General features: G+C 41.8%; 2 protein-coding genes across 2 annotated transcripts in view; one reads left to right on the top strand and one right to left on the bottom strand.

The window, feature by feature from the left end:
- The window catches only part of LOC126389234 (NACHT, LRR and PYD domains-containing protein 3-like), a 225,356-nt gene that overhangs the window by 123,717 nt on the left and 76,145 nt on the right, over nucleotides 1-25,494 (bottom strand). The window lies entirely within an intron of this gene.
- Nucleotides 17,322-19,039, top strand: neurog1 (neurogenin 1). Its single transcript, XM_050042833.1, has 2 exons — nucleotides 17,322-17,664; nucleotides 17,772-19,039. The coding sequence occupies exon 2, from the start codon at nucleotides 17,786-17,788 to the stop codon at nucleotides 18,416-18,418; it is 633 nt and encodes a 210-aa protein (XP_049898790.1). The 5' UTR covers nucleotides 17,322-17,664; nucleotides 17,772-17,785; the 3' UTR covers nucleotides 18,419-19,039.

Genomic DNA, 25,494 nt, shown 5'->3' with positions numbered 1-25,494 from the left:
TTCCAGAATTTTTGACAGAAAGGGAAGGTTCGAGATGGGATGGAAATTTGAGATGACGTCAGGGTCCAGGCCGGGTTTTTTGAGGATGGGGGTGACAGCGGCCAGTTTCAGGGATTTGGGGATAGAGCCAGAGGTGAGGGAGGAGTTAATGATGGTAGTGATGAGTGGGGAGATAGTTGGGAGGCAGACTTTGATGATGGAGGATGGTATGGGGTCCAGGACAGAAGTGGAGCTGGGGGGGAGGGGGTTGCTGAGTTGAGAATAGATGGTTTCGATCTTTGATTGAAAAAATGCCAGGAAGGAGTTGCATGTGTCAGTTGTGATGGAGGAGAGGGTGTTGTCGCAGGGTTTGAGGAGTTTATTGACGGTGGAAAAGAGAGTGTTGGGGTTATTGGAGCCAGAGTGAATGAGTTGTGAGTAGTAGTTGGACCGGGCGGCAGTGAGGGCGTCTTTGTAGTTTGAAAGATGGTCTGTATAGGCGTGGAGATGGACTGTGAGACTGGTTTTCTTGTAAAGTCTTTCAAGCTGGCGCTTACGGGTTTTCATGTGACGGAGTTCAGGAGTGTACCAGGGAGATGAGTGAGTAAATGAGACAGTTTTGGTTTTCAAGGGAGCCAGTTTGTCGAGGCAGAGGGACAGTGTGTTGTTGTAGAGGGTGACCAGGTCAGAGGGGTTTGGGGTCAGCGTGGTGATGAATGTGAACAGAGTATTTGCCAGTGAGTCAGAGAAAGCAGAGGGGAACATGGACTTGATATTTCTGAAGGATATAATGCGTTTGAGTTTTGGGGGAGGGAGGGGGGACTTGAAGTCCGCAGTGATGGCCAGGTGATCCGAGATGTGGAGGTTGGTACTGGAGAGTTGGTGGAGGGTGAGACCGGCGGAGCAGACTAGGTCCAGGATGTGGCCGCAACAGTGGGTGGGGAAGTTGACATGCTGGGTGAAGTGAAGGCAGTGGAGCAGTTCCAGGAGGTCTATTGCACTTTTGCAGTTTGGATCATCAATGTGGATATTGAAGTCCCCCAGCAGGAGAATTGAGGGGGATATGGCGGATAGCTGGGTGAGGAATTCGGCGAGGTCTGAGAGGAAGGAGTTGTTTGGTTTGGGAGGGCGGTAGATGATGGTGATGACCAGGGAAGTGGGACCAGACAGTTTGAGGGCGACTTGTTCGAAGGACTGAGCAGAGGGAAGTGGGACCAGACAGTTTGAGGGCGACTTGTTCGAAGGACTGAGCAGGAGGTATGGAGATTTAAAGCGTTTCTTGTAGATGGCAGCAACGCCAACGCCAATATAAGCTCCCTTTACTGATCCCTGAGGGTAAATCCAGCTGTCACAGCAGCACAGAGACAGAAAACAGATATTTGAGTAAAAGATAAAATAAGAAATTACAGAGATCAGATCAAGGTTAAAAATATTAAACTATAAAAAACATAAACATTACAACACCGTGCAAATGTTTGGCTGGTGAAACTCTGGCTGCTATGATGTGTGAATAGCCTGTAGCCTACATACTATGTGTTGTAAGCACTCTATATGTAAGTAACCTGTACCTGTAATTGATTTTAAGGTTCTTTTACTTGTAAATCTTTAAATGACCTCGCCCCTCTGTCTATCAGAGATTTTTTTATTATTTTATGTTCCAGCCAGATCACCAAGATCCTCCACTGCTTTAATTTTAAATGTACCTCATGTGTCCTTTTTATTTTATTGTATTTTATTTATTTATTTACTTTCTTTTTATTCTATGGACTTTTAATCGTCTTTTTTTGTGAGTTTATTCTGTTTTGTTTGGTTTGGTTTTTAATATTTATTGTCTCATCGTTGTAATTTTCTAGTATTGTAAAACTTTATGTTCAGTTGTTTGTGTTATCCTTCAAAGTGTCATTCTAATTTTGCCATGTGAAGCACTTTGGGCTGCATGTTTGTACAGAAGTTGTTAGACAAATAACGTTGAGTTGAGTTATAATATTGTATTTGATTGTATGTAGATTAGAATACACTATATGTACTGTATGTGCAGAACACACACTGTGAAGTAATAATACAATGCTATGAAATATATCTTATGTGATGGCAACTGAAGAAAATCTTTGCCTGATGCCAAATGAGATCCTGATGGTGGCAGCACCACTAGTGGTACTAGTAGAAAAGGCAGTGCTTTCAATTGTAGTTGCACAGCAGGCACAGAGAGAACACAGTGCAGAGAACTTTCAGTGTTGTTGCTGATGTCCAGCAGAGGGCGCTGTTGGTTCTGTTTCAGAGTTCAGCTGAGCGCTTTCACTTGTTCCCTCTGTCTTCATATTCTGCTCATGTTGTGCTCTCCTCTTCATGTTCTCTGTTTTAGCAGAAGAACATAAACTTTATTAATTTTTTCACTCTGTTGTCATACACACACAGGCCTGAAATACACACACATGCACAAACAGGATGTATACATGCATTAAATGGAGAGATGTCAGAGTGAGGGGGCTGTCAGTCCATGCTCCATACTTGATCCGTACGGGAACCAGCAATCTGTTGTTGCTGTCATATTAATGCCATTGAACTGTATTTTTAAGCAGCATTCTGTGTGTGAAATGTGCAGTACACATATTTGTATTAATTATATTATTATCACTAATTCTGTTTGTATTTGAGCTGTTTCAGTGACTTGACAGGTTGTTTCAGCAGCAGCAGCAGCAGGGGGCAGCAGAGTCTGAGTGTGTTTCTTATTGTCAGTGTTTGGATGAATTTCTGTGACAGGAAGTTGCTCGTGTTCCTGCTCGCTCTGTTTTCTTCTTCTTCTTTAGTGTCTCAGTGTGATGGAGGCACAAAGAAGAAGAAGACAGCAGCTGATCTATAGCTGCTGTCTTCTTCTATTGTAGCTTCACAGGTCAGATACAGACCAGGACCACGGCCATGCATGTTGATGAGTGTGTGTATCTGTTTGTGTGTGTGTGTGTGTGTGTGTGTGTGTGTCACAGGGGGGCGTGGCCTGGGGTGTGCAGGTCACACATTCTTCCAGAGAGCTGATTGGGCGCTGGGAGGTATCAGGGAATGTGCAGCAGCTACAGATGTCTGCAAAGAGCCAACAGGTCACGACCCCTGTGTCAGTGTCAGGACCCCCCACCCCCCACCCTCCATCTGCATCATCATCTTCACTATCATCCCCATCATCATCATCATCACTTGCACTATCATCATCACCATCACCACAGTCTGACACTGCAGGCCTCCACAGAGCGACACACTGACTCTTTGTTCCTCAGTGAGGAGGAGGATGTTCTGCTACGTGCTGTCTCTGAACGTGTTGTTCATTTGAAGGGTCTCAGTTAGTGGCAGAGGAACTACTCAGATGTTTATATGAGTAAAAGTAGTAATACCACAGTGTAGAAATACTCTGCTACAAGTAAACGCCCTGCATTCAAAACCTTGCTTTAGTAAAAGTGCAAATGTTTTAGCATCAAAATATAAAGAACCAAAAGGACCCATTATGCAGAATGGCCCGTGCATTCATGCGTTCATCACTTTAATGTTGAGCTGGTAAAGGTGGAGCTCATTTTAATTACTTGAAATGCTGCTGGGTAGTTTAACACGTTATATGACATTAGTTAGTTACATTAGTTGATTATATTTCGTATTCATCATCTGATTCTTTAAAGTAACTAAAGTTATCAAATAACTAGTGAAGTAAGAACTGTAATATTTCTGTCTGAGATCTAGAGCAGAAGAAAGTAGCAGGAAATGAGAATACTTTAGGTACACAGAAGGAGGTGCTGAAGCTGTTTGATAATGGACAAAAACAAAAGAAGAACTTCTGACCTTTAGCAGTTTAGTTACAGTGAGAGTTTAAGGTGGATTTATACTTGTGTGTCAGTTCTATGCAGAGCCCACGCCATAGCCTACACACCTGGCCTACGCCGTTGTTAGCATTTTTGTGTGGTGGTGTGTCTGTGTCGCTCTGCAGTTACACCTCCAAAACACTAGTTGGTGTCGGGGTTTCTGTGAAGTGCTGTAAAGTTTAGTTGATTCAAAACACACATTAAACACACATTAAACACACATTAAACATGGCTTAATAGAGACAGTGTCAAACACAAGTACACAAATCAGCTTCACTATAACTCGCAGCATTCACAGACAAACACTTGTCTTTATCTGGACACATTTTCCCCACAAATACACCATGCTAACGTTATTAGCACAAGCCTATGGCATTTTACATTGTATAAATTAGCCTAGCAGCTAGTGTAGAGTTTCTCTACTCATATGAAGCCAGGGACAACAGCAACATTTAACAAAGGTAACGTTACAAAGTTTGGCTCCATTACAGATTCTAAGGTTCACTGACAAAACAACGGCCATCTACTAAACATGTTTTTCAACATGCTAACATATTAAACATGTGACTTTAATGATCGCAACATGAAAGTGAATGCTGCTTGTGGCCACCACACTAAAAGAGCGCTATTCGTTGACCATGCCCATATTTGCACTGTGCGGCGAACTGAGCACATCAGTTTTGAACTTGTGTCATTCTCATGACAGTTCACAACACTCAGGTATTCACAGCACCCGGCTATGGGCGCTACTGAAGCCAGTTCATATGAATATTTGATGGAGTTTTATGAACAAATCAGTAAGTTACAGATTCCAACAACACATTCTCACTCTGACCTCATCACATGTCGACGTTTGGTCATGGTCACTCTGGGTGTGCTGGTTGTTGACGTTCTGGGACGCCGTGTCAACTTCAGCCTGTTACATGCATTGTCTGTTTTCAAAATACACTTCTGTTTTCACAGGAAATGTACAGTTTGCATACAGTCTCTTTCAAAATAAAGGTACTACGCCAGTACAACACCGCAAATCCTTCACCAACAAACGCACATGGTAACAGTTTGCAAACACACAAATGTGATTGGGTTTCGGACAAAAGAACAGGGTGTGGCTTTACAGTCTTATGGGAAGTAAACATCAGCCTCCCGGGTGAAAGGCGGTGATGGTTGGACCCATCCACCACTCCCCCTGCCCATCGTACTCGGACTTCCGCCACCTTCACTTTGGTTGTTGTCCCGCAGTGTTCCCTCCTGATGCCGCCGGGCACCGCGTATCATACCAATGTGAAAGGATGGCTTTTTCGTCAGTGTCTGACTGACCAAGCGCTGGTTTTTGATGACTTCAGAGTGAGACCAGGTCGATTCAATCTGAAAAAATTATCACGTTTTTATGCAAATGGTGCCAGCGGATTCTGAAAAAACAAATCCAAATGTCAGCCATGAATTTGAAATGATGTATCAAGTTAAGGCATCCAACCAGTGATGGGAAACATCTGTGAGTGAATGATGATCACACAGTTTTTAAAAAAAAGGAAGACATAAACGTAAACAAATTAATTTTTTGGGACTGTGAACTTAGTTCAAAATTCAAATTGTGAACTACGAATGTGTCATTTAATCTGTGACCTGGGACCAGCTGCACAAAACACCTTATGACACTTAAGGCTCAATTTCTCCTTAGCTGAGGGACTAACACAGTTGCACACAATCCCTTAAAAGGTTCCCTTTGTCACCAAACCATCGGGTTCTACTGGTCGCAGAATACTCCTCTTCAGGCGTGTTAGTTTTTTCATTTATTACCATAAACTTGGTCATGATGCAGTTGAAATAGAGTCAAAGGTAAGTTTTTTTTCACCTTGCTTTGGTTGCTAAGGTCTTTTGTGCAACAATCTAGGGGTTCCTTAAGTTAAAGACCAAGATAAAAAGAAAACCACAAATACTTAAGTGAACATTTTAAGGGAAATACTTAAGAGTGTTTTGTGCAGTTGATTTTATTATAAGAAAATCTTAACTAGGACTTTAAGGAAAATCTTAACTTAAGGTGTTTTGTGCAACCAGCCCCTGAACTTTGAGCCAGCTGTTGTGAACATGCACAACACTGATCATGGGTGCAGAGTGACTTTAAGTTCCGATCAGCTCACACAAGACAAAGTTCAAAATGGGAACACTTTACAAATAAAGTGAAATAATTTAACTTAAAAGAAAAGTATTTTGCATTTGTGCATTTGCCTGACAGGTGGAGTTAGTGGTTACCATGGAGATGTTTACATCAGATTTATTTTTCTTTTTTTTTGGTAAAAAAAAATCCTGACTTTCAGAGGATTTAGTTTCTCACTTTTCACTTTCTTTATTTACGCTTCTGCTTTACTTTTTTATTTTCTGTCTGCCTTTCTTCTTCTCCTCTTTCCTTCATTGTCTTCTTTTCCTTTTTTCCTTCCTTCTTTTTTCATGTACTGTCCCTTTAAATCTTCAGCTCATCTAAAAACTGCGAAACTAAACTTTATTCTTTTTCTCTATCAGTAATTTAGGTTTGTCATACTTGAGTATTTTTGTGTGTTTACTGAAACAAAGTCAGATTTATTTTGCCTGATGAAGAAGAAGGAGACATTTTGCAGCTGAAGAAGCACAAATACCCTCAAACCTGATGATGCAGAGAGGCAGGACCCCCCCCACCCCTCCACCCCCCTCCCTTCAGCCTTCAGCTTTCAGATGCAAACGAAGCAGACATATGGAGAGGAGGTCTCTCTGCTGCGGACCTCCTAAAGATTCAGATTGTATGACAAATCACGTCCAGGGCCGCTCAGCCTCCTCTGTCCTCCGCCCCCCCAACCTCCATCCTCTCCGCCTCCCCACCTCCACCCTCCACCCTCCACCACTCCCCCAGACAACAGCTTCATTAGGCTGAAAGAAGAGAGTTTTCGCAGCTTTGTCGAGTCAAGACTCACAGCTCCTTCTCTCCTTCTCAATTACTCCTTTGTTGGAGCCAGTTCAAGTTATTGCACTCCAAACCATATGGCCTCTGTGTGTGTGTGTGTGTGTGTGTGTGTGTGTGTGTGTGTGTGTGTGTGTGTGTGTGTGTGGGTGTATCTCAGATGTGTCAGACTCTCTGCAGAAACACTGACTGTTAGTGTTGTTTACCTGACACGTTTTAGATAACCTCTGTAGATCAGGTAGCTCTGTGTGTTTGGAGGTCACTTTGCATTCTGGGTATTTCAGGGCCTAATTCACTACAGTTTCTGACAGCTGCTGTTTGTTTATTTATTGTTGCTATTATTTTTAAAACGTATTAATATTTATCTTATTCTCTATAATCGAGAATATTTCAGCACAAATCCTCTTATTTAAAGTATATATTTTTAATAAATGTCCACTAAATGATATGAACACGCAGGATAGCCTCACTGAAGTACAAACATGCAGTACTGTTTGACACCACATTTTAAACATCTTTTGGGTCCAAACAAATGTCGAATGTTGTGGAGGGAGTCACCTTTATTCGTTATATAAAAGGAGTTTAATTTTTCTCTTAAGGTGCAGATTCAGCAGGTTGCTCCACATTAAGTTTGCAGAATAAAAAAGCAGCTTCAAATATATTCAAGAGTTTAATTGATTATCTCGTCAGTTTAAGGATTCGGGTATTTTTAAAACCTCAAAAACTTTATTGTTTTCTCATCTTTGAGTTTTAGCCAATCATACTGTTTCTATTAAGGAATTTTAATGTGATTATCTGCATAGTTTAAGGGTTTTTATAAGGGATAGCAATCATTTAAAGGGGCTTCACCCCAAAGTTGTGTTTCTGGATAAATAATATGATTTTGCTTTGAATGCGTTAAATGTGAACTCCATAATCAGCTGCTGAGACATTTCAGTCTATAAACTTTGCTCCTCTGCAGGTCGATGAAGGTGAAGTTTATTCTATCTCTCTCTTGTTCTATGTGTTGATCGGACTCAAGGACAGTCCAGTGGTACGTGGGTTTGAACCACAGACTGTATAAAATTAAAGGTTTAGCCTGGTGACATCACCCATTTGTTTGTTGACTCCTGTTTTGAAGCCTGGAGTTTGGCATTTTGGTTGTCGCCATCTTGGATTTTCAGAAGTGACCATATTTGGATGAGAGCTTGGAGCTGTGGAGGAGGATCGGACTTGTGGTCACTATCGGCAGACAACCTGTCACTCAAAGCAGCTGCACCCTTAATCATGCGTAACTTTAAGCCTTAATAAAATGTAAACAGGTGAGTAATATAAAATTCACCCCTGTACAGTTGTCATGGGTCTGAAAATTAGCTTAAGAGACCAAAACTGTTTTTTGTACCAGGCTGTAAACATGTTTATTTCTGCTGTTTGACATTTTAACATGAAGGTCTATGGGGACTGACTCGCTCTTGGAGCCAGCCTCAAGTGGCCATTAGAGAAACTGCAGTGTTTGGCACTTCCACGTTAGCTTCATTTATTAGCCCCAGAGGTTGCTGCTTTGTTAGAACTCCACCTGAGGTAAGTCACTCAGGTGTGTGTGAGATGAATGCATTAGTGGTTTCATTTGTCTGCTCAAAACAACAAACACCAAAAATGTCAAATGTTGCATTTATTTTGCGTCGACTTCAACCTGTGAATTTCTGAATTTCCACCATCAACTAACCCACGCTGTTTTTCTGCACTGTTTGTACGTTTTCCAACAAAAAGTAATGCACTAAAATTCATACATATCCCACGTAATCATGAACCAATAATTTGTGCATAACGCATGTATTTTGGAAGGCTGCAATCACGTAACCAATGGGCTGATGGGATTAAAGAAGGTGGTCCCGAGTGGTCCAGTTTGAAGGCAGGTTGGGGTAGTGAATGGGTCACGAAACACAGGACTTTTCCCCAGGAGACAGGTGCGTCCTCACCGTGTTTCTTTTCCTAAACCTAACCACAGTAACTTTACTGACCTAAACCCAAAGATGCCGAAACATGTTGTTAAGGACATAACATCGATCATGGGGTTCTACTTCGTAAAATATCACATGAACTGTTGTATGAGGACACGTTGACCAACGAGGAGGAAACAGAGAACAGGTGAGAGTTTACAGATTTTACATCCTCTGCAGTGTTTTAGTCTGTAGAGTGTTCAACATTCTCTACAGGTGAGTAGCGGATCACGTGACCTTCACCTGCATGACATATATTATACAGTAAAGCTTTAATGGATCATCTGAAGGCTTTCAATTCAAATTGGTCCATGTTAATGGATAATTATCCCTGAAATGTTACAATAATTACAACTTTCACCTAAATTAAAAAATCATTAAAGTATTTTTAGAGCGTAGAAACCTTTAAAAAATGTACAAAATAACATTACGGGTAACTGCGTCTTCTTGAAGGACCTAAATGTTTCAATTAAGATGCACATTTAAGGTTAATTAATGAATAAAGTTGGTTTTAATTGTTTATCCCCACAGTTTAAGACTGAGCCCCAGTCACAGAGTGGCATCTTACGTCACTGGTGGAATTTAATTGGAGCTTAATGTGGACGAACTGAATAAAGAACTTTTGTTTCACACACAAACTTTAAATGTGCAGCAGCAGCAGCAGAAAGTTTCAGTCTGTTGGTTTTAGAAGCTGCAGGTTGAAGAAAGATGCCTCAGTAAACACATCCTCCTCCTCTTCCTCCTCTTCATCACGTCTGTGCACACAGACACTAAGCGTGATCACATACAGTGTATTCTCTGTCCTGTCTGTAGTTATGAATCTCTTCCCGTCTCCTCACAGCCGTCTTGTTGTTCAGGAAGGTTTTAATCTGAAGGAACGTCGCCGTCCATCAGCCGGCTGAATGCAGCCGCCTCCATCGTCAACCCGCCGGCCTCCACCTCCATCAATCTGCTGTTGCATTCTGGGAGCAGCAGCTTCCTATTCACTTGTCTGCGGCTGTTTGCTCAGGGTCATAATTTACCTCCGGTTTACCCAACATTAGCAGCCACAAAGGGGACGGTCTGGACCGAGGGTTTATCTGCGGCCGGCCGGTGTCATGGCAACGCCACGACCAGAAAACACAGCACCTGAAAAGACACCAAGTCATCACGGAGCCCCTAAATACAGGGTTCAACTTTCAGTCTTCATTTCCACCTTAACATCCCTTTAATAATCAGTTTAAGGTGGAATGATGAAGCTTTAAGAGTCTAAACCAACTGAATTTGACCTTTAAAAGCTCTAAATGTTGTTTCTGCTCCTCAGACTGAGCTCACATGAATGACGATCAGATCAGGGGGCCACTGACTTCCATTCATAAAGTATAGTATGAGTTTAGTTGTTTAAGTACAACTCTGTGTTATTCTATACTGTTCTTGAACACATCCCAACTTAAGAACTATGTAGTGCATCTCTTAATTCTTTCTCACTTCCTTTCCCTTCTTGGCTCTCAGCTCCACGCCGACTGCTTCTCATTTAAGATGTAAATCTTTAACAACACAAACATATATTTTCAAATCTAAAAGAGTCTCAGTAATTTCCTTAAACAGCTGGTCACTGTAGTTTTTATCAAACAAACAGGAGGAAATAGTGCATTAGTTGGGGACAATTTTTAGCGGTGGATTAACTCGTCATAGTCTTGTGCGGCAGAGCCTACGCCGTTGTGAGCATTTTTACTTGTGCAGTGGTGTGTCTGTCACTCTGCAGTTACACCTCCAAAACACTAGTTGGCAGTGGGGTTTAAGTCAAGTGTGGTAAAGATTAGTTGATTCAAAACACACATTAAACACACATTAAATACACATTAAACATGGCTTAATAGAGACAGTTTCAAACACAAGTACACAAATCAGCTTCACTATAACTCGCAGCATTCACAGACAAACACTTGTCTTTATCTGGACACATTTTCCCCACAAATACAACATGCTAATGTTATTAGCACAAGCCTATGGCATTTTACATTGTATAAATTAGCCTAGCAACTAGCGGAGATTTCCTCTGCTCATATGAAGCCAGGATAAATCACACACAAGACTTAAAATGCTATTTTTGTGGAGGCTTTATTGTCTTCACAATTTATTGTTTCTTATCTGTGAAATTAAAGTAAATAAATGCTTTGTTTCCACTGAGGGAAATGGTTTCAGCTTACAGAAAGAGACAGGAGGTCTGCGTCGCCGCGACATGTAATTACATTTCTGGGGAGGTATAAATTCCACCTTAGTCAATAAATTCAGTGTCAGACGTATTGCAGCGGTATGATACACACCGGGCAGTGGCTCTTTCTGATGGCACCGGCAACTACCATAGTGTAAAGCTAGAAAGTCCATACATGCAGGACTTTCACCAGGGAGCCTGCTGTTTGTTTCCTGTGTGAAACCAAAAGTCAGTGAAGTTATTTTAATAACATTGTAGTGTGCTAGTATGTAGCATGCCACACCAGTGATGTAAGGCACATTACATATGTTATGAGACCTAACAAACGTACTCTTTGACATTGTTATCTTTGTCTTGTTTTTTATTTTTTTTATTTTAATGTATTTTTGAAAAAACACAATGCATGTAACAAGTGTCAGTTAGGATGCAGTATGTGAAAATCCAAAACCATTGCAGGAGGCTACGTAGCACGTTATATGTTGACATTAAGGTCCACTGACAGAACGATAGTGTTTGATGAGTTGAGATGAGACTGGGTCAGATGAATCTACATATAGTGCTCTAATGAGGATTTGTGGCAGCAGGATGGGGTATGTGGGATCGAGTCAAAATAAACTACAGTGTGTGTGTTTATTGTAATGAAGGAACATGTCACAGTTTGGCTCACTGATGTGTTTTTAATAGTTTTCGGACAATAATGGATCACAGATCAAAATCCAAGTTCACACAGTATCTTACTCTGTCATGCAACACTGTGGAGACATCGACTACATCGAAGTTTGAATCATTGAATTATTCTAGTTTTGTGACCAAAACCATTTCAAATGTAAATATTACAATAGGTGTCTGAATTATTTCTGTTTAAATTGTTATTATTGACAGAAAGAAGAAAAGTATCAATAACAGTTTGGTCTTATATGTTGGGTTTTAAGGAGACTATTTGATAAATCTTGATAATAATAAAGACACAGTGCTGCAGGTCCTGGTGAGAGAAATGTTCTCCGCGGTGTTTCAGAGTCGCTCTGAGGTTTTGTGTTCCTCACTTGTGGTTATCAGAGGAGGATTTAATATCTCAGTAACTGTTGTTCAGCTTGTGTTTTACAGGATTACTACAGTTGTTAATCTGAGTGGGAGCAGATTAGACTTCTTCTCTCCTTCAGCTCAATCACTCGCCTTTGTTTCCTCCTTTTCCTCGAGAGTCCTCCAGCTTCTTCTTTTATTTTATTTTGTACTCTGTGTGTGTGTGTGTGTGTGTGTGTGTGTGTGTGTGTGTGTGTAGTGGGGGTTTCCTTTGGTTCATTTCATTCTGTGTTATTTTCTCACGTGTTTCACTTCATTGAAATTCAATCACATCTCGTGTTGCTGAGACTTAATCCTGTCAGAGCTTCGCCCCGGACGGACCTCTCTCCCTCTGCTTCTTTCTTTGATTTGGATTTTTTTTTTCACACATTTTTTTTTCTGCTTTTCTTCTTCTTCTCTTCATTTAGCTGCACAGACACAGTTCATACTGAAACAAAACTCAGTGCGTCTTTTAGTAGTTGTTTTTAGCTTGTAACAAAAAGGTTCCAAAGTGTCAAATATTCACTTAAAATTAGATTTTTTTAAAATAAAAAAATAAGCGTAGATCAGTAACATTTACGAGCATCTACTACACACCAAATCTGCACTGCAATACAGCTGAATTTATTTATTTTTTATAGTTTTAAGAGGTAATAACAGCTTAAAGTAACATAAAAGCATCACTTAACTTGTAGATAAAAGCAATTTAAGATGTAAATTAGAGACTGGATGGATTTTTTCCATGCAGGTAATCCATTAATCATATCTTGATATATTACTTTTCATTGAATATTCCTCTTAAAGCACCTTATGGCATTAGTATTAATGGCTGAGTGGTAAAACATCACTGTATGTGGCAGCATTAAGAAATGAGAGGAACAGACCCAGACAGCCCTGTCCGCATATTTTTGGCCATATAGTGTAAATGTAACCTGTGCCACCCACGCGCCCGTCAGCTCTCAGCCAATAGAATCACAGCTGTAAACTGTCGGACAAGCTGTTGGATCACTTTGAAGTGACTGTAAACTACAAAACCTCCACCTTCTTCTTCTGTCACTGTTTAAACTGCTTCTCCTCCCACACACACACACACACACACACACACACCAGCTGATCTTAACATATAGCCCACTTACCGGCTTGTTCTGGAACTTTCAGCCACATCTCACAGTCTTCTTCAACTTTGTAGTTTCTGTCACGTTCCTCTTTCCCTTTCATAAAATCTTTTCAGTCATAAATATTTTAGTATTTAACATATTTCTGCAGAATTTTATATCAACATCTGAAACAAGCAGAACAGATGAGAAGTTCAAGGGTCTGTGCTTCAGTGGGAAAACCTAGATTTCATTTTAGACAGCATGCCGGTATTGCAGAATCAAAAGAGGTGTGACAGGCGTGTTTCCCCAAATTGCAGGACAGACAGTCAGCTTGTGTTCTTTGTTGAGTTAGCTAACTGCTAACAGCTACTTTTTAAATCTCACACAGTGGGTAGCATAAATAACACATTGTCAAAGCATCACATGATGCTGTCCTGTCAATACAGACATCATTTCTGCTCTGTCACTACCTCCATTTCTGGCTCTGAGGTGAGTCAACTCTGTCCCCCCATTCTGTGATCGTACCTGTTATACAGAACATTGAGGCGGAGTAATGGTGTGATAGTCGTGACTTGAACAGGCAGTGTAAGAGGGACTTCTGTCTCAGGGAGGTGGAGGGGATGGTGGATGACGTGTCACCTTGGCGAGACACCTGCCAAGCTGCAGACTACTGTTTGAAACCAACAAACAACACAACAACACTGGCTGTCTTTTGGTGACAAATTGCGCCATCCACCAGTGTTTGTGGCACCAAAAGTGGGTGTTTTGTCACAGACACACTGTGGCGTTTCCAGCTGTGTTTCAGCCACGGAACCTGAGTGTTTAAATTCCAAACATGATCTTTTCCTAACTATAACCAGGCTGCTCAATGAAAGCTTGGAGACAGTCTTTGACCCCACGGGAGCTTTGGCCTGTGACACATGTAACTGGAGTTGTGATGTCGTATTACAGTACATTACAGCAGATGGGTGCACTCAGCCTGACAGAACTTTATATACTTTATATACATTAGAACATTTGCACATAGAAAGCATCTTTGTTTTTCATACAAATATATTCTGACCCAAGGCCGACTGTGGACGCCTTAGTGAAAAAAATCAACATCCCCCATATTCCATAATAACATGCCATCTATTGAACCTTTCAGCCAACACATTCTCACTCCGACCTCGTCACACATCAACATCTGGTCATGGACTTTCCACATACGACATGAAAGGTACCCTGGGTGTGTTGGTTGTTGGATTTCTGGGACGCCGTGTCAAGTTCTGCCTGTTACATTGAAGTTAAAACTTCTTTTTTTTTTTACTTGTTCCATCTTTCTCTCTTCGCTGATGAAGATCTATTCAACCTGCTCAAGACTTCTCTTTCTCCTCTCCTTCCCTTATTCCCTTTACATTGTGTTTCATGCTTCCTTGCTTCTTTCTTCCCCTCCTGTCACTCTCCAGCTCTTCTAAAGGCATGAACAAATACAAAATGCTGCAGAAAGAACAAACACGTTTTAATTCTTGCGTCGATTTTCTTGCAGACACCTGTTAACTCTGACATCAGTAAAATGCAGAAAACAGGATCTTTACTTGTGTCAGAGCGTTTTTTTTTAAAATGAGGTTTATCCTCTTTGAGTGAAACAGGATTTAGGATTTGCAGACTTGTTGTCGGGGCCTCACAGAGGCTTGTGCCGGCCCTGCAGCCGGGGCAGAGATGATTTGTGTGCAGCCTGGGTTTGGTTTTGTTCCTGCTGAGGCCCATTTGAATAAGAATGATGCCAATAGAGTGGCTGAGGCAGAAAGAAAGCAGCACAAAAGGCCAGAGGAGCTGAATTTGGACGAGGGACAAACCAGGAGAGGAGTGAAAAGAAGTGCAGGGCGGACGGCCACAATGGAACAATTCACCTTATAATCGCTTTGATATATTATACATGCCTGAAGACTCTAAACATTGTGTAATTATTTATAAATGACTGTCCCCCCCGCTCCTGCAGAAGAAAGCCGCAGAAAGACTCTGCAGGTCTCTGCTTCTTCTCCGCTGAGCTGCAAACTGAATAAATGGAATAATTAATGGAAAATGGTATGCCTGTCTCATAAAGATGTCTTTAAAAAACACTTAAAGAAAATTGGCCCGGGCCTGTATGCGCTCATGCTGGACGGGTTTACTGCTGCCTGAAGAGATGAAAAGACAAACAAAAAGCCAGACTTCATAAAGTGAAACAGTTCGCATCGCTCCGTCTGCACACACCAAAGATCAGGGTCATTTTTAATGCTGGATGTGGATTGTTGATCATGGATCAGACGTCGGGTACGCCTCTCCGGGTCTGCTCCTAACTGCTTTACATCTTATTCATCTAAATAAATATTGTAGGGGATGTCTGTCTGCTATTTCACACTACGGTGTTCCTCAAGGCTCTGTTTTAGGTCCTGTTTAATGTTATAATTATGTATTTAGGAATATTGAGATCATGGGTCAAAACAACTCCAGCAAAACCCCACCAACCAAATTCTGTGCAGTTTTCTGAGTATTTAAAACATATTTACATCACAGTCTGGTGCCAGATGTGTAATTCTGGTGCAGAATATCAAATTCCTCCCATGTTAATTTATTTCATTTTTTGGCTTCATTTAGTTAAAAAAATATATCAGTCTGTTCTCATGCACTGCTCATAGGTATGTCTACGACAAGTAATGCACCGGAATTTGCACATGTCCCATGAATGCTGCAATCACATGACAAATGCACTGATAGGAGCAAAGACGAAAGTAGAATAAAGAGCAAAAGCCTGTGAAAGAAGGCTGACTGGGGCAGTAGATGGGTCAAAAAACCTTCACCAGGAAACGGGTGTTTGTGTGACATCATCACATTACATATGTGTCAGTACGTAACATGATGACAACCAACCATGTTTCTTTTCCTTAAACCTAAACTACATAACTTGACATCAAGTACGTAACATGACAACACCTGACTGTGCTTTGTTTCCTAAACCTGTACATAACTCTACGTTAAGTACGTAACATGATGACGCTGAACCAGGGTTCTTTTTCTAAACCTAAGTTAACCACTAGGGGCACTAATTTAGATAAATGAATAGATAGATGAACATGTGTAACGTGTGACTGCAGAATTTAAACTCATCTTCATACAAATATTTCTGATGACATAAACTGAATGTAGGCAACCATTAGGCTTAAATGCATTTGTCTGTCAGACATGATGATGTCAGTGACTGTGAAGCTGCATGTTTTCAAATTAAACGAGTGTAAAGACATCTGTTAAAAGATCCTGCAGCAGTTTTACCCTCATTATCCAGTCAGATCATTTCTGTTCATGATGTGCAATCATTATTTTTCCAGCTGAGAAAATTTCCTAAAAGCGTGACATGTTTTTTTGTTGTTGTTTTTTTTTTTTTTTTTTTTTGAAAATGCTAAGCAATGAATCCCTGTTTTTGGCAGTCAGTGGACTTCAGAGTCCAACCTTACATTTCAATTGTTAATAATCAGATTGTGTTCAAAGAGGCTGACCTACCAAGACTCATTAAAATCCCCTCACTTCTCAAAACTGATGCTCCTACTCTTTTTGTAGATAATATTCCTCTTTTCTCACTCGTGTGCACCTGCCTGTTTGATATTTGCTGCCAAATGCTTTTATTGTGAAACACTTTGTAACTTGTTTTAAATTGACATAGTAACAGCTATGCTTTGTGATTATAACCACTCAAAAGGTGAAGATGAAACTTTAAACTGTTTTACAGCTTTGATTTATCACATTACAAAAAAAATAATCAATTTAAACACATTAAAGAAATGAAACTTTTAATATTTGTTTTCTCACATTCAGGATTAAAGTTTTGTTTAAAGTTTATTATAAAAGAAAGAAGTTCATAAACTGTCTGAAGACATTTTCCTGCTCAGAGCTCCAGACTTTTCTTTGTGTTGTTACTCTGACTGAGGTGAAGGATGTTTCTCTTTCTGTCTGTGTTAGAGGATGGATGGATGGGTGGATGAATGGATGGAGGGATGGGTGGAAGGATGGATGAATCCTCCGGAGCGTGTCTCCGCCCGGTGGGGAGCAGGGTGGAGGGGGGAGTCCTACTGACTCTTCTTTCTCTATTCTTTCTCTTTTTTATGTTTTTGGTTTTAACTCTGAAAGTGGGTTTGGTCTTTTCTCCCTCACAGGGGGGACGGAGGGGGGAGGAGGTGCGGGTTCCTGCGTGTCGTTCGCGTGGCCGGCCGCTGGCTCTGATTGGCTGGCCGTGATTACCGGCACGCTTCTCTGTGCGGGGCGAACAAACACCGCAGGCGTCATTATGTTAATGAGCAGCTCCCGCGGCACGGGGCAGACCTGCCGCAGCATTCATCCTCCTCATCCTGCACTCTGATGCCAGCGAGGAGGGGGGGTCACGGGGGGGTACCGGAGCAGGGGGCCGGTCATTGTCCCGTCCACAGTATATAAGCGGGCTGAGGCCGGTCGTGTGCCAGGCTCACCGGCTCACACGAGCTGATCCAAAGCAAAAAGACGCAACAAGACGCGTGCCGCTCGTCCTGCTCCAAAACACTCGGTCCTGCTGATCTCAGGAAACTTCAGCTGACTTCAGGTAAGTTCACTGCGCGTGACTCCACTCACCTGCGGGACACTCAGCATCACACTGCACGCGCTCCGGTCAGCCACAGGTCCTAACGCGCTCCTCTCCTCTCTCCACAGAACAAACCTGCATCATGGATTCCGTCTACTCCGACATCGAGAGCAACAGCTGCGACTTCTTCCCGCACACCGACGATGAGGATTCCCGCGCCAGCCTGCGCTCCGCCTCCCCGGACTCCTCTCCGCTGTGCCCGGCGCGCTCCCCGGAGCCCGAGCAGCAGCTGCAGCAGCAGAAGAAGCGGCGCCGCGGACGCGCCAGAAACGAAGCCACCGTGCAGGTGGTGAAGAAGAACCGGCGCGTAAAGGCCAACGACCGGGAAAGGAACCGCATGCACAACCTGAACGACGCCCTGGACACGCTGCGTGGCGTCCTGCCGGCCTTCCCGGACGAGACCAAACTCACCAAGATCGAGACTCTGCGCTTTGCGCACAACTACATCTGGGCGCTGTCAGAGACCATCCGCATCGCCGACCTGCAGGCGGGAAAGACCGGCGACGCTCCTCTGCTGCTGAGCTCCGTGCGTCTCGGAGAGGCCCCGAGTCCCGGCAGCGACGCCTGCTCCTGGAGCTCCAGCGGCTCCTCGTCCTCCTCCTCCCCGTCTTACTGCGCCTCCAGCCCGGGCAGCCCCGCCGGGCCGGAGGACTACAGCTACCTGCAGCAGGACGCTCTGTACGGCTTCCGCAGCTTCGTGCCGGGCATCTACTGAGCGCCAGGCCGCCGGAGGAGGCCCGCAGCCCCGCGGACTCACAGACCAGAGAAATGTAGAGACATATAACGGAAACAGCGGGACAGACGGACAGTCCGCTTTCTGTTGGAATAAGAGAATCACTGTTTGCCTTACTGAGCTCATTACTTCACACATGTCTCTACTGACGGATGTAAATGAGAATAACTTAATTTGTTCTTTATTTAGTTCTGTTTTATTTTCTATGTTCCTCCAAAAACCTTTGCACTTTGCCCCCCTCCTGCAGGTTACAGTCAGGTCTCTACACATCACATTTTTTTGTATCTCGGAGGTGAAAAGTCAATTTTACAATTTGTAGAGTGATAAAGCAGAAAAGAGAGCGTGGAAATCGAGTTTGAACGCTCTGACAATAGACTGAATGGAGCTGCCCTCATTCATTATGTATTCTGCCCCCCTGCCCCCCCACTCACACTGACACCCCCCCCTCTCTGTTAGATTATTGTTGTTTTATTTATTCCACTCGTTTTGTTTCGACACATGAAATTTGTATTTTGTACATAAAGAGATTTTTATTCTATTTACTGCTGCAGCCAGTTTTCTACGAAATAAAGTTATAACGTTTCTATTAAAATAACTTCTGTCTTAACGTGACTTTTTTTCCTCTCATTGTCATTTATAATCTCAGTATGAAATCATCTGAATTTAAAATATCTCAGTCTCTATAATAACGACGCACCCAGCCTGTGTCTGCAGACAAAAGGCCCAGGGTGCATTGAAATGTGTTTTTATGATAATTAATATTAATAAGATAACGGTTTGTTTCCAGCAGCAGGTGGAAACAAGTTAAACAAAGATCGTCTATTGTGAGTTGTAAAGTTTTACTGTCATGTTAATGAGGAACTCACATATAATAAGACTGTAACACCAAAGATAAACAGCCGGCCTTTATATATTAAAATATGAAACATAAAATGGCACCAGTAATAATTTCACCATATTTATTTCAAGTATATAGGCCCTATGTTTCTTTTTTCGTTTGAGAATATAACAGGTGGATAAAGTGCTGTAATGTCCCTTAAAGCAACCCGCAGGTTTTTTTTTTGTTTTGGTTTGGTTTTTTTTTACATTAATATTAAATTAAAAATTATATTAGAAAACTACATAGATTTATATAATAATTTTTTTGGTTCAAACAGTTTATTTTAACTGCAGCAGATCAGATAAAAAGAAGCTCAAGAGACGCCTGAAGTTCCTGGAAGGCTGTAATAAAAGTATTATGAGAACATTATGGGGCAGGGTGGTGGAGGTGGTGGTGGTGGAGGTGGAGGTGGGGGGTGTTAATCCCCCCCACCCCCCTCCTCTCAGACACACACGTCCAGCAGCAGCGGTCTTGTCTCTGCACGTGTTGAGGATGGACAGATAATCAGGGGACACCCGGGGGGACAGACTCATGCCAAGGAGGACAGAAAAGAACAAAACAGAGGAGGAAAGAAAAGGAGAAGGAAAATGAAGACGATGGTAATCCTCCTGCAGCATTAATCTGTCTGCCAACAGGCCCGAGAGGAATAAAAAATAAAATAAAAAATAAACGAAATTAAAAATGATAATAATAATTGTAATAATAATAATTGTAATAATAATAATTGTAGATATTGTAAAATTAGATGTTTTATTTATTTTATTTTCCATCTGAATTAATTGAAACATTATAAGAGACAGGCCTGCAGGTGCACGTGATGTTTGAGTTTGGGATTCAATTTATTTAAATGGCCAATTAAAAAAAAAAAATCTGATCAAAGTAATGTAATTTAGGGACTGTTCGTTACTTACAAGGGGGGAGGGGGATGGTGCAAAAACGGGGAGGCATGTGAAATAATTCTTCAAACACTGGAGGGACCTTTTTTGTTTTCTGCTTAGGGGACCCAACCTGGCTGTGGGTTTGGAGTAGGGACGTAAATAGTGCAGGCTTTGTGGTTGCACTGGGGCCGTGAGGTGGGGGGGCCCATAGAGAGAGTGGGCCCTCCAACAATGTGTTGGGTGGAGAATGAGCCCTTATGAGTGACTGCAACTTTCCAACTTGGAAATCCGACTGTGTTAAAAAAAGAACTCTTAAATTTATACAGTGCCATTTGCTTTATATGCTCTTGAGAAAGGAAAAATTAAATTAATAATTTCTTATTCTCTCTGGTATTTTTTGTCATGTTCAGATATGCTTTGTTGTTTGTTCGAAAACATGTATGTTGATGTTATCCAATATTTAGACTCTGATCATGTCATGAGATGTGTGCACAAGGCCCGTCATAATAGCATGCTCTGGGGCCTGTCGCAACTATCTAATGCCACTGCTTTGGAAGGTGTATTTTCTTTATAAATCACCAAGGTTACAGCCAGGAACTGTAAATGCAGAAATTATTGTTGGATTTTCACATTTCCGACAATCTTTGAACACATCATGTGGAATAAATGCTTCTGTCAGATAAAAACCATAACCACCAAATCTGAGCTTAAAATAATGATACTTCATCAAAATCACTTTATTCTACATCTCATTTAAAGTTTTGCAAAAATAAATCGTTTGCATAAATAAACCAGCATGTATGACAAAAGTGGAAAAAAGGGGCTTTTTTTTCAACTCCGGGATTTTGATTATAGCTTTTAAGTTCTTAAAATTCAATGGTGGACATACAAAAAAACTAAACTAAATTAAACTAAACTAAACTAAAATAAAATCAAAACCCGGATGTCAGACCCCAGTCACCCCTCTCCTCCAATAAGTAAAGAACAGTCCCTTATTGCATTTGATTACTTGTTGATTATTTTACTAACAAATGTTTTCAACTTGGCAATGAGCTGAAAAAATGGAAATGGGCTGTGGCAAAAGAAGGTATCACACCTGTCAGACTCAGTGACCCCACCCCTTGACCCTAACCTTAAGCACTCAATCACTCAAAACACTCAAGCATGTTTTTAACAGTTGGGAACACTGAGTCACAGATTATGGTGCAGCTCCAGAAAGTCCTGCATGATGGAAATATGCAAAGCAACAGTATGAATGTTCTATTGCACATAAACATTTTACTGAAACGTTTTATTTAGATGTAACCCCCTCTGTAATCACCAGCATTTTGATTATAATTTTTCTCAGTAACTGTAATTGATTACAGACACAACTGTTTTGTGATTTCATTCCATGATTCCAGCACAGGTGATAAAGCAGAGAACAGTTGGGTCAGTGAACATAACAGTGAGATCCTCACAGAAACATTCATTAAAAAGATTATAACATATGTGTAATAAATATTCATGTATCATTACTGATAATAAAAACGCTCTAACAGTCAAATGTCACAATAATGACAGAGTTTTAACATTTTAATTTGATGTAAACTTTACGCACACTGTTGTTTTATTGTTCATACATGAGATGATTCAAATGAAACATTAAACTGAATCAGATCTGCAGCAGCGCCATTTTCAATTCTCACAAACTCAGATTCGTTTGTTTTTTTTCCTCCGCGGGGACGCGTTGATTGCGCGCCCCCGATGCTGACTCTGGCGCATTGTCGGTGTGCGCGGGGCCGTGCGCTAATTGAGCGGGATTAACCGCCGCCGGCTCGCGTGCACCTGCAGACTCATAATGAGGTCCAGTAAGTTTGAATTATTTTCCTATTGTGGCCGCTGAGAGGATGAAGCCAAATCTGTCAACAGAAGAGGAGCAGGAGGAGGAGGTGGAGGAGGAGGAGGATGCCTATTGGCTGAACACACTCACACACGCAGGGTGGAGGCACGCACACCAGGGCCGGACACAGCGCCTCTGGGGGCCCCTGGGGTTATCAACCACATTCACTGATGGTGTCCATCATATGTTTTGTGATGTTCTCAGCGTAACCATGGAAACATGTTTTCCTCACACATCTGACTGTCTTCTTCTCCACAGCAACTGCAGCAGAGGCTCATGGGTACTGTAGTATTTAGAGGCAAAAACAGAAGTGTCATGGATTCAATCTGACGGTCAGAACAGGAACTTATAAATGGTGGTGACAAACACAGAGGTCCAGTCAAAATACTTTTGCTTACATTTTGCTGATGATACGTGAACCTGTAACAGAGTACTTCTACTCTGTGGTATTAATACTACTGCTGATCCTCTTCTACTCATAACACACCTCTTAGAGAGTTCAGTCCAGTACTGTTGCTGTGTGCAGAGGTGAGCTCGTAATTTTACATGAATTATGTAACTGTAGCCTGTGTAAAAGATGTAACGTCAGACACCAAGGCTGACATTGCTGCTCAAAGAACGGAGTTTAGAGCCGAGGTGTCGGCTGACATTGCTGCTCAAAGAACGGAGTTTAGAGCCGAGGTGTCATCTTTCTGCTTAACGCAGGCAGAGACGGCTACTATACGGGAGATGGAGGGCGCACTCAACCACCATGATTTCAACATCAATGAGATGGAAGAGCGCCATTTCAGACCACAAACAAGCGGTCGATAAACTGAAAGACCGGAATGACAACGTAGAGAACAGAAGCCGCCATCAGAATCTAAGGATTATTGAGATCCCAGAGGGTGAGGAAAATGACAGACATACAGCAATGATGGCTGAAATGTGAAAACTAATAAATAAAGTGAAAACAAAAAAGACATAATGTCATCTGTGGGGCACAAATTCATCGGATATCCTACGAACTGTTGTGCAAGCACTTTTGAATGAACCGTTCTATGAGAATACGTTGGGATGGGTCCAACAAAGTCCAGCCTTTCATTCAGGAGCCAGCTGTTCACTTCCCTTGTGAATTTTGAACCAAACCATGATGATGTCGTTGCACAAGGAAATAAATGTAAAGACAAGACATTCTGCTGATGTTGTTTAATGAAAAGAAACTCAACTCAAATTTATTTATATAGCACGTTTAAAAACAACCTCAGTTGACCAAATGCTGAACAGACTATGCAATATAAATATAATCAGTAATTAATTAAAAAAACATTCATTCCTCATCTGCAAAACAATGAAAGGAGATGTTGTACTTTTTAAAAATTGACCCCAAGGGGAGCATATACAATGAGAATAAAATAGGGCCCAAGATGGAGCCTTGTGGTACTCCACAACTAAGTGGGGACGCAGCTCAAGAATACTGGCCAAAATGGACAGATAAGACTGGAACCATTTAAGAGCTGTGGCTTTAATGCCTGCACACGAGTTAAGTGACAGGCTTTTGACACGTCGTCGACCGTGTCAAAAGCAGCAGACAGATCCAAAAGGACCAGGACAACAGAGTCGCCAGAATCAACAGTTAAAAGCAGGTCATTAAAAACTCTTAAAAGGGCGGTTTCTGTGCCATTCTTGTGAAAACTGAATTGCATTTTAAAAAGTCACAATGCATGTAAGAAGCATAAATTGAAATGGCGACCCAGAATGTCAACAGCAGACCTGAGGACACCTGACCTGTCATATGTAGACGTAAAAGTCCACTGACAAAACTGCACATTTGACAAGTTGGTACAGTAGACCTTTGAAGTTGGTGAACCCAACTATAACCTTTCAGTCCAACTCCTGACCTCTGCACTGTCAGTGTCGGGGGGGGGGGTGGGGGGGGTGTCCACACCTGCTGAGGAGGACACAGGCTGGACCACTGGACACTCGTCAGAGAGGTTCTTGGCAGGCCAGGAACCAGGAGAGGACCAGGAGGACTAGGTTAGAGACAGAGACAGCCCGGCCTCACCTGGGATCAGAACTTCAGGAACCAGCAGCTCCTCAAACTGTTCAGTCCGAGAGTCTGTGAGTTTAAACAGGACTTCAGGTTTCTGCAGAATTTAGCCAAAGGCTCTACTATCTGTCTCTACTGTCTCCACTGTCTCTACTCAGCTCTGTTTTCAGGTTGTGGAGTCTCACTGAGACATTTTACTGTTTTATCACCTCATTAAGTATTGATCAGGACAAGATGGAGGAGACAGCAGGCTGCCGGCCCCCAGCACCCCCCGGTGTGTGTGTGTATGTGTGTGTGTGACAGAGAGAGAGAGGAAGCTCAGGGGGCTCAGCTGTGTCGGGCTGCAGGGAGCTGACCCCCCCCAGCCTCCATCTTTAACTGGACACCCAGCAGGTCGTTATTGTAACAGCGGAGGAGCAACAGTGTGATTAAAGTCAAACTACAGTTAATGGACAACAGATGGTGCAGAAAGAGACACACTGAGTTTCCATCCTGCTGTTTTTATCAACATTTTCAATTTGCTCCAAAAAATCTGAATCAATGTGAAAAGTGTTTCCTGTGTGAGTGTGCTGTGTGAATAAAAGCAGAAACAGACTGAGGGAATAAATGTAATGTACAGACCAATATTTTGAATTTTATATGGTCATGGAAAGATTCTGATTCAGATTCAGACAACTTTATTGATCCCACCAGGGGCAATTAGTTTGAACAGCTTGCCTTGCACACATACTATAACATACAGTAACATGTAGACACATAAATAGATGAGTAACAAGTTAAAATAAAAAATATGCCAAGGAGTCCAGTGGAATAAAGGAATCTATAAATAACAAAAAAGCAAATAGACTAATTATTAAAGAAGGGAATTTAAAAGACTGATTGCAGAGAGAATAAAAGATTTTAAATACTGGTTAGTTTGACAAGCAGGCAAAGTGTAATGACTAAATGACGGCAAAAGAGAAAACTCTCCTGCAAAAACAAATGCTCCAGAAGACATTAAAATAGTTGTGGCTTTTTTGTTGATTGCAAAAACCAGTAAAGTCCTGTTGAGTCTCTCCTGTGATATTTTATTTATTTATTTAACCTTTATTTAACCAGGAAGCTCCACTAAGACTGAAAATCTCTGAGGTAGCCGAGGTAGCAGCCAATGAAAACTCTTTTAAAATGCAACAAATACAACATATGATACAAAAATCGACAAGAGAACAACAACTATTCAAACATAGTGGCCACTCAAGAAAAACAAGCACATGTCTCTGTCACCACATTCTTTATGATAGCCTTAAATTCATCAATGAATGTAAGTGTTTCTAATTTTAGATCTTTTTGACAATTGTTCACGCCCGGGTTGCAGAGTAGGAGAATGCAGTTCTCCTGCATCTTTGAGCA

The sequence above is a fragment of the Epinephelus moara genome, chromosome 4, assembly GCF_006386435.1.
Source record: "Epinephelus moara isolate mb chromosome 4, YSFRI_EMoa_1.0, whole genome shotgun sequence".
In the NCBI taxonomy this organism is placed as follows: domain Eukaryota; kingdom Metazoa; phylum Chordata; class Actinopteri; order Perciformes; family Serranidae; genus Epinephelus; species Epinephelus moara.
The sequence above is the reverse complement of the archived record's forward strand: the minus strand, read 5'-3'. Positions and strand labels throughout refer to the sequence as shown.

Coding starts and splice junctions, on each gene's coding strand:
- neurog1 (XM_050042833.1), top strand. CDS start 17,786: ATGGATTCCGTCTACTCCGACATCGAGAGCAACAGCTGCGACTTCTTC.